The sequence below is a fragment of the Schistosoma mansoni genome, chromosome 2 (genome assembly GCF_000237925.1).
Source record: "Schistosoma mansoni strain Puerto Rico chromosome 2, complete genome".
Lineage (NCBI taxonomy): Eukaryota > Metazoa > Platyhelminthes > Trematoda > Strigeidida > Schistosomatidae > Schistosoma > Schistosoma mansoni.
This window is the reverse complement of record NC_031496.1, coordinates 17,842,886-17,854,258: the sequence shown is the minus strand read 5'-3', so window position 1 is coordinate 17,854,258 and position 11,373 is coordinate 17,842,886. Positions and strand designations below refer to the sequence as shown.

The 11,373-nt window shown below is 31.6% G+C and overlaps 1 protein-coding gene across 1 annotated transcript; it reads left to right on the top strand.

Moving 5' to 3' along the window:
* Positions 1-9,557: 9,557 nt before the first annotated feature.
* Smp_122880 (hypothetical protein) lies at positions 9,558-9,962 on the top strand (the record flags this gene model as incomplete). The annotated part of the gene is made up of 1 exon (XM_018795940.1): positions 9,558-9,962. One exon carries the CDS (start codon positions 9,558-9,560, stop codon positions 9,960-9,962), a length of 405 nt encoding a protein of 134 aa, XP_018650202.1.
* Positions 9,963-11,373: the final 1,411 nt, after the last annotated feature.

Sequence of the window (11,373 nt, the reverse complement as noted above, 5' to 3'; positions counted from 1 at the left end):
TTAACCGATAGACCAGTGAGCCGGCATCCAACGGTGTTAGTGTCTAATTTCAACCAATCCACGAAATTTGAGCAACCGTAGGTCCTGGATTCGAATCTTGCGAGGCGAGATCGTGGATTCGCACTGCTGAGGATTCCCATAATAGTACGAAACGGCCGTCCAGTGCTTCCAGGTTTTCCATGGTGGTCTAGTTTCAATTGACTGATGATTTCAACTATGAAAACAAAATTTTTTTCTTTTTTAAAAATCAATATGACTTTATTTACTTATTTCAACAATATTCATAAATAATAATAGTTTTTTTTATCACGAATATTGATTGAATAAATTAAAAAGAAGACAAAAATACTTTTATGAATCTTTACTTATTTTACTTCCCATTTCTCTTCTTTTATTTATCTATTACTCAATTCATTTTGTTTGTTTTAAATGTGTCATTATTTCACCTTATTTACTGTTATATAAATCGATTAATTATACAAAATAGAATTAACTATTTACAAAATTGGCACGCGACCTTAAAAATAAAAAACATAAAAAAATAAAACAGGTCATATAGTTTATAAAACCAAAATCAAAAGTTCTTTTGAAAATAATGATAATTAAAGAAAATATTCAAAACTGGATAACATAAAAAAATATCTGGTTTCTCCAGTTTGTAACTTCTCATTAATATACACAGTTTGATAGAAACCATGGTACCTTTAGATCTCATATAAGTTTCTAATGGTTTAAATTTTCATAATCAATTCAATTTTGTGTTATAGTATAGTGTGGTCTACTTATACTCATATAAGTAGTGTATGGTGATGGTCAGACATAGAATGTATTTTCGCAGAAGATCGATAAGGAAAGAACAGGAATGAAACGCTATCGGTACGAAAATGCATGAGCAATAATAATCAGAGAAGAAGGACTGACATTTGCAGAAGGAACAGTTTTAGATTCAGACAATTGATTGTTATTTTGCAAATTAACTATTCATTGTATGGTTATCAGAATTTAGTGATATAGTCTGTAATTTGTGCTTAATTACATTTGATTGTCCCCACTCATGTTTAGTTCACTACAATAGTACAGTTTTTCATTTAATATCATCAATGAGATACGGATAAAAATAATATTGTTACTCATTGCTTCGTTTTTTTAAATAAATTATCTTGTCGATTCACTCACTATCCCTTTTTTTGTATAAATTAGTTTATGGAATGATAACCAATGTTAGATTTTAATTCTAAATGATACTTGAAGTTGGCTTATCAAGAGAAGATTTATTGTGTGTATTAAGTTGATTAATCCAACATTACCATGTGTCATGGAATAATCGTATTCTGTAAACAAAAAAAAGAGTTTAAAAACAAAATGTACCGGAACTCTTTGATCTTGTTAATGACAATATCAAATGAATATTTACATGACGATATTTGTTATAACTACATTTTAACTATATAGAACGCAAGATATTGAATTCGGTAGTAATCTGAAGTCCATTATTTAGACTGTATTAGTCATAGTCATTTTGTTAGTTAGCCAGTTTTGGATAACCAAATTCACTTGTGAGCAATCCATATTACTTCCTATCATTCGTTTTACTTTTTAGAAGTACCTACCCTGTCGTATGCCTTGATGGTGTTCTCATGACTTTCGGGTTGCCTGATCTGCCAAGGACGATGGGACAGTGCATGACGGTATTGTTGTGTGCTAGGTTCAAAGAGAATTGTTTGCTATATGTATGCAAATCCGCCCCGTTATTGTTCCTATTTCAAATCTTTCACACTGTTGAAGCGATCCGGATTGGCTTTCCATTCACGCGTTTGCTGCCTGGCATGCGCCTGGCTTAGTGCTGGACTGCATGTACGTTGGCTTGGCGATAAACATCCTAGGCTGCAGCGTTAACCATTAGTTCTATGCATTTGGGTAACTGATGTATGGGATTATTGGCGTGCAACTTTGAGCGGTGGATCACTCGGCTCGTGTGTCGATGAAGAGTGCAACCAACTGTATGAATTAATGTGAACTGTATACTGCTTTGAACATCGACATCTTGAACGCACATTGCGGTTACGGGGTATCCTGTGTCCACACCTGTCCGAGGGTCGGATTTTCATCTATCACGGCGCACATTAGGTCGTGGATTGGGCGAGTGCCTGCCGGCGTGTAAACTCGCATATCAACGCGGGTTTCTGGTCAGAGGCTCCGTCACACTGTTAGAACATTCACATTGCGAGCTGTTTGAAGATAATTTATATCATGGATTGAGACTAATAGTAAATATTTGTAGCTTACGATGTAAATTGATTCTAGTTGGACAGCCATTGAGTGCTAATTAGTTGCAAACTTCAAGAGGTAATTCTCTTAACTCTGGTGAGCAGTCGTGATCAATTAAGTTCAACCATGGTTGAGGCAACCATCTACCAATAATTTTGAAATATGGTTTCGCAATTTTGTGAATGAATTGAATTTGATCATGTGAACCTTTAGATATCAAGAGCTTGTCTTGAGACCTGAATATTGTAAGTTTGATCCTCTGTGGGTTCATAGGTGTACATATCTGAGGAGACCTATACAAATGCATGTTCAATGTTTCTTGGTTTTTAATGTTTTTTTAAAAATAGGAATGGTTCTTGACGGAATCCATTAATGTCAATAACCTTCGCAAATCCTTCATACTAATAGTAGAATTATAAGCAAAGATGGATAGTTGTTAGCAGTGGAATCCAGGACGCGTGTTCTGTCATATTTGGGAAGCGTCAGCTGGATGCACCTGCGTCACAGAGTTGATATTCACTCCACGACTCGAACGTAGTACCGTTCGCTTCATACGCCATCGCGTTATCCACTTAGCTACTGAGTCCTGATAGCCACAAGTTTGTGAAATGGGGTGAAGTTTAAATGGATTTAATAGTAGAATTGTTTATAAAAATGAAGGGCAATGATAAACAATTCCAGTTTAATCTCAAACGTCATAACAGTAAACCATCCTACTTTTCACATGCGATTCAATGCAAAACTTTTGTTTGTAAAGTAGAACATGAAAACTTTTGGACTACTAGGTAAATATCCGGTCGTGTCCAATTTCAAGTTCAGTCAATTAATGACGTTCTACTCTGTTTATCTAGTATTGATCGTCAATCATAAATAATAAGCTGGATAAGCAAATATTCTAAAGCGCATCGTTTTATAGGATTAAAGTTAGTCGATAAAATGTTAGACATTTTATATTCTTAAAGTTCTTGTATGTTACATTATCAGCTAATTCCTGATATGAACTTCGCATGGATCAGTGATGGTCTATCGTAAACCGGAATGGAATATTTGCTTAAGTATAGTTTTATTTCGATAAATGCTTCAGATGATATATGCAGAATAGGTGAAATATATAATTTAAAAAAAAGATATTTCTGGTTTTATCTTTTTGGCTTGTATACTTTAACCTGCTTTTGCCAAACTATAGTACTAGTGTAATGTAGATAAAAAACGTCACTTAACATTGAACATTGATGAATTTACTGCATATGATCAAGTCACTTTATATTAGCAATTCAAACTTTCTTTTTCTCTTGTTTTGTTATGACAATTGGCTTAAACAATTTACTTATAAAAATTTCAACCACGTCTGTTGTGAGATAACAACTCACTGAAGGCAATTGGTGAAGTGTCGCTCATAATTCGTGGATCAGTTGAAGTTAGACATTAACACCGTTGGATGCCGGCTCAGTGGTCTATCGGTTAAGGGCTCTGGCTCGTAGCTGGTAGGTCCTGGGTTCGAATCTCGCGAGTGCGGGACCGTGGGTGCGCACTGCTGAGGATTCCCATAATAGGGCGAAACGGCCGTCCAGTGCTTCCAGGTTTTCGATGGTGGTCTAGCTACAATTGACTCATGATTTCAACTTTGAAATATACTGAAATCTCCACAAATCCCCTTCTAATTATATAATTATTTTATGCTTTATTGAGTTTGACGATAATCTCTGCTGAATGTATTGGTCTAAAAATTATGATTGTGACAGAAATAGACAAGTTGACAGTAAGATTGTTTTAAGAATTGAAAGATAAAACCTATATTTTGATCCGAAAGTTTGATGTGTTCAGGTTTTGAACAATCGGATCACATTCATAAATTGGTTGAGGCTGTCTATATTGAAAACTAATAAAAGATCAACTAAATAAAAGTCCAAATAAACATACAGTTATAATTGCAAATAAGGGAGAGAAAAATAATCAAGGGGTTAGAAAAAAATAATAGGTTATCACTTATAGATTGTGGCGGTTAAAATCAAAACTGAACCTGCGAGAAAAATAATTAGTGTAGTTATTGGGGAAATAGGAAATCGTCACACCACTCCTTACCATAACATGGCTTAAAGATGATTAGAATAGATTCAAGGTCATGACAAATTGTTTTTGTACACATAAAGGGGATTTGAATTTCCAGATACTCGAACCCTAACCAATTTCCATACGTTTTAAAATCTGTTTTGATATTAATTTCATGCTCCATTTCAATCACGTTTTGTCGTTGATGAACATGATTTTTCACTTCTCATATTTGCGAAGCATTTGACACTAAATGATTCTGAATTTACCTAGGTACATGCTCTATAACCTTTGATTGCATTGTTCGATTCCTTTTGTTAATTAGAGTAATCTTTTACACTTACTATTCACAATGTTGAGTTGTAGGAATCTAAGATTTCCCATATCAGTGGTATTTTTGAATTTATTAGAGCATTTCTATTTGCTTTAGGAAACAAGTGGGATCACAATAGAAAGTATTGAATACTTGTGAATAATTATTATAATTCAGTAAGAAGAAAATGAAGCGAATAACTATGGGGCATTATTTTTAATTAGAAAGTTACTGAAGTCCTAAGATTATTGATGCATAATTTAAATGAGATTTCCTATTAGATTTTTAAATGAAAATTTATGAATCAACTAGTCATATTTCAACAATGAATAATTTAAATTTATATATAATTTGACTCCGGTTTAGATTAGTTTACTATTCTTTTAAGAGTTAATAATAGTTACTAGTATCTTAAGCGGCCTACTTGAGTATCTGAGCTACCTGTTCCTGCCATCTAGATATTTTAACAAGTTATCTGTTTCCTTATTTGTTTTAACAGCACGTTATGTCAATTAATTGAATAATCTATTCAGGTACGTTTGTGAAAAGTTTATGACTTTTCGCTGTGCTAGATACAAAAATGTACAATCGGAGACATCATAATGGCTGGCAATATGCATTGAAAAGAATAAATATCATTAGGAGGTCAACTTTTGAAATAGTAATATCTAATTGGCGATCACTCAATATTTATCGTCAGGATCGATCAAGAAATAAGAGAGGGAAACTTGTTGAAATACCTTGTGCTCAGAATTCTATATTGTACCAAAAATATAATATTGAATAAAGTTAATAATACATTTTAAAAAGGCAGATATTATATAAGTTTCTTATGAAAATTTCATCGCAAGGCGGGATCGTGGATGCGCATTGCTGAGGAGTCCCACAATAGGACGAATCGGCCGTCCAGTGCTTCCAGGTTTTTCATGGTGGTCTAGCTTCAATTGACTCATGATTTCAACTATGAAAATACTGAAATCTCCACAAAACCCCTTTTGATTTTTGAGAGTTATTAATGTATAAGTTAATTAGTTTTTTAATAATTTCCCTTATAGAGCCTTATAAAATTAAACAATGTTCAAAAAATAATTTATCTAGATATTCACTAATTCGCAAATTGCCCTACTTTAATGATAAACATTAACGCCGAGTTATACAAAATTCTTACAAACATCCAGTTGAACAATTATAGTAAATTTGGTTTATGGCTAGCGGTGGAATGCAGGAGGTTAGTTCCGTTCTGTTAGAGACTTATCAGTTGATGTGAACTCTGAAATTCATACCCAGTTAAAGACTGATCATTTGCAGTATTTTATATCAACAACAGAAAAATGTAAAGCTTTACAAACCTAATGAACCAGTTAAAAAAATATCATGTTTGCTATGGATTAGCTTTGGGAATAAGGTTTGGAAGACATGATTGATTCTAATCAATCAATTTATAGCTTGAACAGATGTTTATTAATAATTTTGGTTGTGAAATGTTCTATAATTTCATTGATTAGAATTCCAAGAAAATATGGACAGTTATACATTAGGGAAATCGGTATTTTCTAGAATTATTTTACTTTTTACGAGATTTAAAGCTCCTGTATCCGATTTAATCTAGTTTTCGTAAGTATATATTCCTGAGGAGCTGTCTAATACTTCTTATTTTTTTCTAATAAAGAATTCAGTTCATAAACAACACTATCAAATCTCCACAAGGCATCGGTTTATATCGATATTTTTTTCGTAATGAAAACCAACATTTGTTCAAGAAAAGTTAATATGAAATATTGTTCTCTTCAAACTAAAGATTGAAAACAATAATGTCAAACATTTAAATATTAATATTAGGCAAAATCAGATGGATTGATTACTGATTTAGTTGTAAGCGGAAATGCATAAACAGGGAAACAATGTGCAAGTTTTTGTACGAAAACTATTTTTAATAACCAAAAAAAGCAGTTTGAATCAATCATTGATTAACTATTCTCTTTCGCATGCATAATAGAACAATATTTGATGAGACTATAATTTATGGACAATCTTTGAGCAACGCTAAAAAGACCTTGGGAATGTCAGTTTACATTAAACGACTAAATGAGGGTTAAAAACCAGTGTGAGGGAAAAAAAGTATTTACAGTTGATAGTTAGGATTAGGAATTAGATTTACGGTTTTCACCACGGACTGACATCATCTATAATGCCAAAACTCTATTTAGCCAAATGAATGAATTAATTTCATGCCAAAATTCAAGACCTGTTGTCGTAAATCTGGTTGGTTCGTCCATAAATTATAGTCCCAACCAATATTCAAAATGAGCATAAAATCAAAGTATTTTATTTTCGTTTATCTTTAGATATACGTGTAGGTGATTGGTTAATGTCTGGTGTAAGAAAATAATCGAATCCTAGGTGTTGATAAACTATAGTTGATTAGGTTCGCGATAAATTCTTGAAGTTTCAGTTGGAAGTTCTGATCTACTGAGTTTAACCATTTCGTAGGTGAGATAGTCATTATCAATAGTACTAGATTATAATGCACTTTATTATAAATTAGCTGAATATTAAAGCGTTAACCAATGAATTATAACTTAATAGTTTAAACATAGCAAGCTCACTTTCAGAATCGGAGATCTAGGATTAGATTCCCGGTGAAGTCGTGGGGATTCATTATTACGGAGTTACATGCCAAAGCAAATCATTTATTGACTTTCTTCTAGTTTTCTAATTGTACTTAAATTAATGTCAATCACTCACAAATTAAGCTAATCTACAAAGACTATCAATCGAATTACAAAATTATCGATATAAAAATAAACGGAAACGGGAATATTTACTGACAAATTTACAAGGTAGAAACTGATATCAGTGCTGAAGGTGGATGCACCATATTTATTAGAATGTAAACATGACAATTTGTTTGAACGGTGGTTAAATTATCGAAAAGGTTTATAGACTATGTTCGATTTTCTGAGTTAAAGTTAAGATAGTAACATAATGTATTATCAAGCTTTATACAATTGCATCGTTTAATTCTTCGTATAAAAAATTTATTAACTGAATAAATGAAAAGAGGGGTACTTAGAAAAATGTTGGTTTATTTATAATGAATGATAAAGCGATAAATGGCTCACATGTTTAGTAAAAAAGATTACAAAGGTACCGTTGTGTGATTCAGAATATTAAGTGTCATCATAGGTTGTAAAATTTCTCTTAAAGAAAGTTAATAAACAATCTGGACTCAGTAGTTGAGTGGATAACGCGATGGCGTTTGAAGCGAACGGTACTGTGTTCGAGTCCCAGAGTGAACATGAACTCTGAGATGCAGGTATATCCAGCTGACGAGTTCCAAATAGGACGAAACGCACATCCTGTATTCCACTGCTAACCACTATCCATCTTTGCTTACAATTCTTGTGAATTAAGACAATATTGAGGCAATACGCACAGTATGCACATATGCCAATTACAGACTGATCAGTTGCAGTCCTAAACATCAATGGGAACATTCAAACAAACAATACTAAGTGAATTTAATCCAGTTAATTGTCCAATCAAATTTGAGCTAAAACACATATTGAAAAACTGGTACGATGAAAGAATGAGTCCCTCCACTGATTTAAATAGCATCACAAAAAAGTTAACTTATTCAACAGAAAGAAGAAATTCTTATAATTTTCTCCATTATCTTTAAACATTAATATTTTATATATATGATGAATGAATTTTAAAAAAATGATATCCAAAGTTATAGCAGCATTTAAAACAGACTTCTAAACTATTAGCTAGTGACTGAAATATTTCAACTGACATATGGAATTGATAATCATCTGATAGATTTCTTCTTGTGTTTAACGAATAATTTCACAATAAATAAATAAATACAAATATACTGTACACTACTATACTGTACATTACTCTCTTTTACCTTATATAATACAACTATTAACTCAGAATTTATTTTCTTTCAAAATAATCAAATTTATTGAGCATAAACTACAGAGCAAGTTAGTTTATGATTATTGCAGGAATGAGGAAAATGTATGTGAAGTCACTGATTTTTCACAGACTGAACAGAGCTGCAATTTATATATATGCATTCTAATTTATTTTTAAGAGTACCTAGAAACAGATGCATATGTTCATTATACGAATTAGCTTATTGCTATAACTTGTACGTTTGTTCATTTAGTTGATTTGCTCGTTTATAAGTGTACTTACAGAAAAAAAGGGAGTGGACAAGCACACGTATGTGTCTATATCTGTTATAAATGTTTGTCTATTTTTTTATATGACCAAATGTTTATAGTTATATGCCTGTAAGCATGTAAGACTACACTCGACAGATAAAAATACACACGCACACACAGATATATATATATAATAATAATAATAAAATAAATTTCAGAACTAAGAATTTTCTTCACAACAGAAAAAACAACACAACTTTTCAATATTGAGGATTCATTTATTGGTTGAAATTTACCTTTTGAATTATGGATCCTTTATGTTAATGAAGGTGATTTTCTTTGAAGAAAAGAACACTAATATATATAACATTGAAAAGAAAAACATTATTAATTTATTCTATTATTCCTAACTGAAGTGGTTGAATACAACATTTCAAGAAGCTGTGAAATAAAAAACCCAAACAGATTTTCAGAATTTTACTGTAACACAATTTACATTTTAGGATATATAATAAATAAATAAATTAAAACAAAAATAAAGCTGGAATTAATCTCAACTATTTTGGATAATTTAGACCAGTATACTTATAATGTATGTCAGGCTTTATTTTATATTTAATTAATAAAGAAAAAAGAAAAAAGTGAGAGTCTTCATGGTACTAGTTCACTGTGATAATATCATTAACGAATGACAAGAAGAAGTATATGATAAACTTTATCATCACAATACTTCATTGTTGTTAATAATAATGAATGATAAATCAGAATTAAATTCTATAGATTTAAGGACAAATAAAAAGACTTCATTTCGAAGTTATCGTAATTTAAGTACTTGTTTACCAGATAACAATACTTCGAGGAACATTATTCAAGATTCAGTCAATGTAAATTGTTGTCATGATGAAAAATTTCAATTACCATATGTTCAAATGTCTAAATCATCTGAATCCATTGCTAGTACAAAACAAGAGAATAATTCATATATCATGTTAGAAACTGAAAAGAAATCAAATGAAACTACTTCTACCACTATTACTACTACAATTAATAATAATAATAGTAATCCTAGCTCAATTATCGGAGTTCCTAATATTAAACGGAATATATTAAGACGACAGCAATGCACAGTTGAACAATTCAAAATATCTGAGTAAGTTAACTAATTAATAGATTAATGAAATCTTTGTTTCATACCATTACTAACTAACTTTAACTGTATTGACTTGGTTATAAATAGATTTGATTTTTGAGTTAAACGAAGAAGAAAAAAAAAGAAATACAACTTTACACTATATGAGTGAGTTTTAAAAAAAAATTTACCGCTAAAAAATTGCGGGGTAGTAAATCACATTGATTTATAATATGCATTCAATTTTCTAATAAAAAAATATTGAATTAACTGAAATGTTTATGTTAAGTTTATGTACTACTATTATTTAAGGTAATTTTCATAAAAAATAAATTTGAAACCAAAACAGTACTGTTTTATTCCTACTTGAGATGTACACACATGTATATTGTATTGATAACAGAACTGAACTACATAACTCACGCCTTTAAGTGAGTAAATCTTAATCTTCTGATTTGTAAAAATGGATATTTAATTTAAATAGTTGAGATCATGAATAATATCCACAAAACCCCTTCTGATATTATTCAACATATGCTCACTAGTCACTGGCTCCATGCGGTATCTCCTGGAGTTCTAGTGAGAAGCAGAGACCAGTGGAGTTCAATCAGGTCTGTTGTGAGATAGTAACTCACTGAAGACAATGGAGGATGTGTTGCTCAATTTCGTGGATCAGTTGAAGTTAGACATCAACACCGTTAGATGCCGGCTCAGTGGTCTAGAGGTTAATTACTCGCTCGCGAAACTGATAGGTCCTGGTTTCGAAGCTCGCGAGGTGGGATCTTGGATGCGCATTGCTGAGGAGTCCCACAATAGGACGAGTTGGCCGTCCAGTGTTTCCAGGTTTTCCATGGTGATCTAGCTTCAATTGATTCATGATCTCAACTATTGAAATTACTATAATATCCACAAAACCCCTTCTGAGAATATTTAATTATTAATATTGTAAATAGCATATCACAAGTGCTTTAATAAATTCCTAATTTAAAAACATCTTTTATAAATCATATTGAACTGGTAATTATTTTATGGATATGGATGTAAATGGAAACAATTTGGAATCCTGAGAAAGTTAAGGGAACCCGTTAAAATTATATGATCTTGCATAAGGAATAAAACGTGATCGGGAGTATATTCCGGCCATAAACATATAGAGAAATAAATAGGAGGTTGATTTATATGGTAGCGATTGATTCTAAATAGTACCACTGAAAGATCTTAACTGCAGATTTATTGTTTTCTGGCTTTCAATACAGAAGCAAATGTCTTCGTATTGGACTTAACAAAATGCCTGATAATTATATAAATGCATAAGACAGCATATTTTACTGCATTATATGTTACTCGAGGATAGTGCTTCGAAGTATCCTATTCAGTTTGAACTATCATAACTGTCATCTCTATTAGATAATCTATCTTAATTGCTAAACTACAAA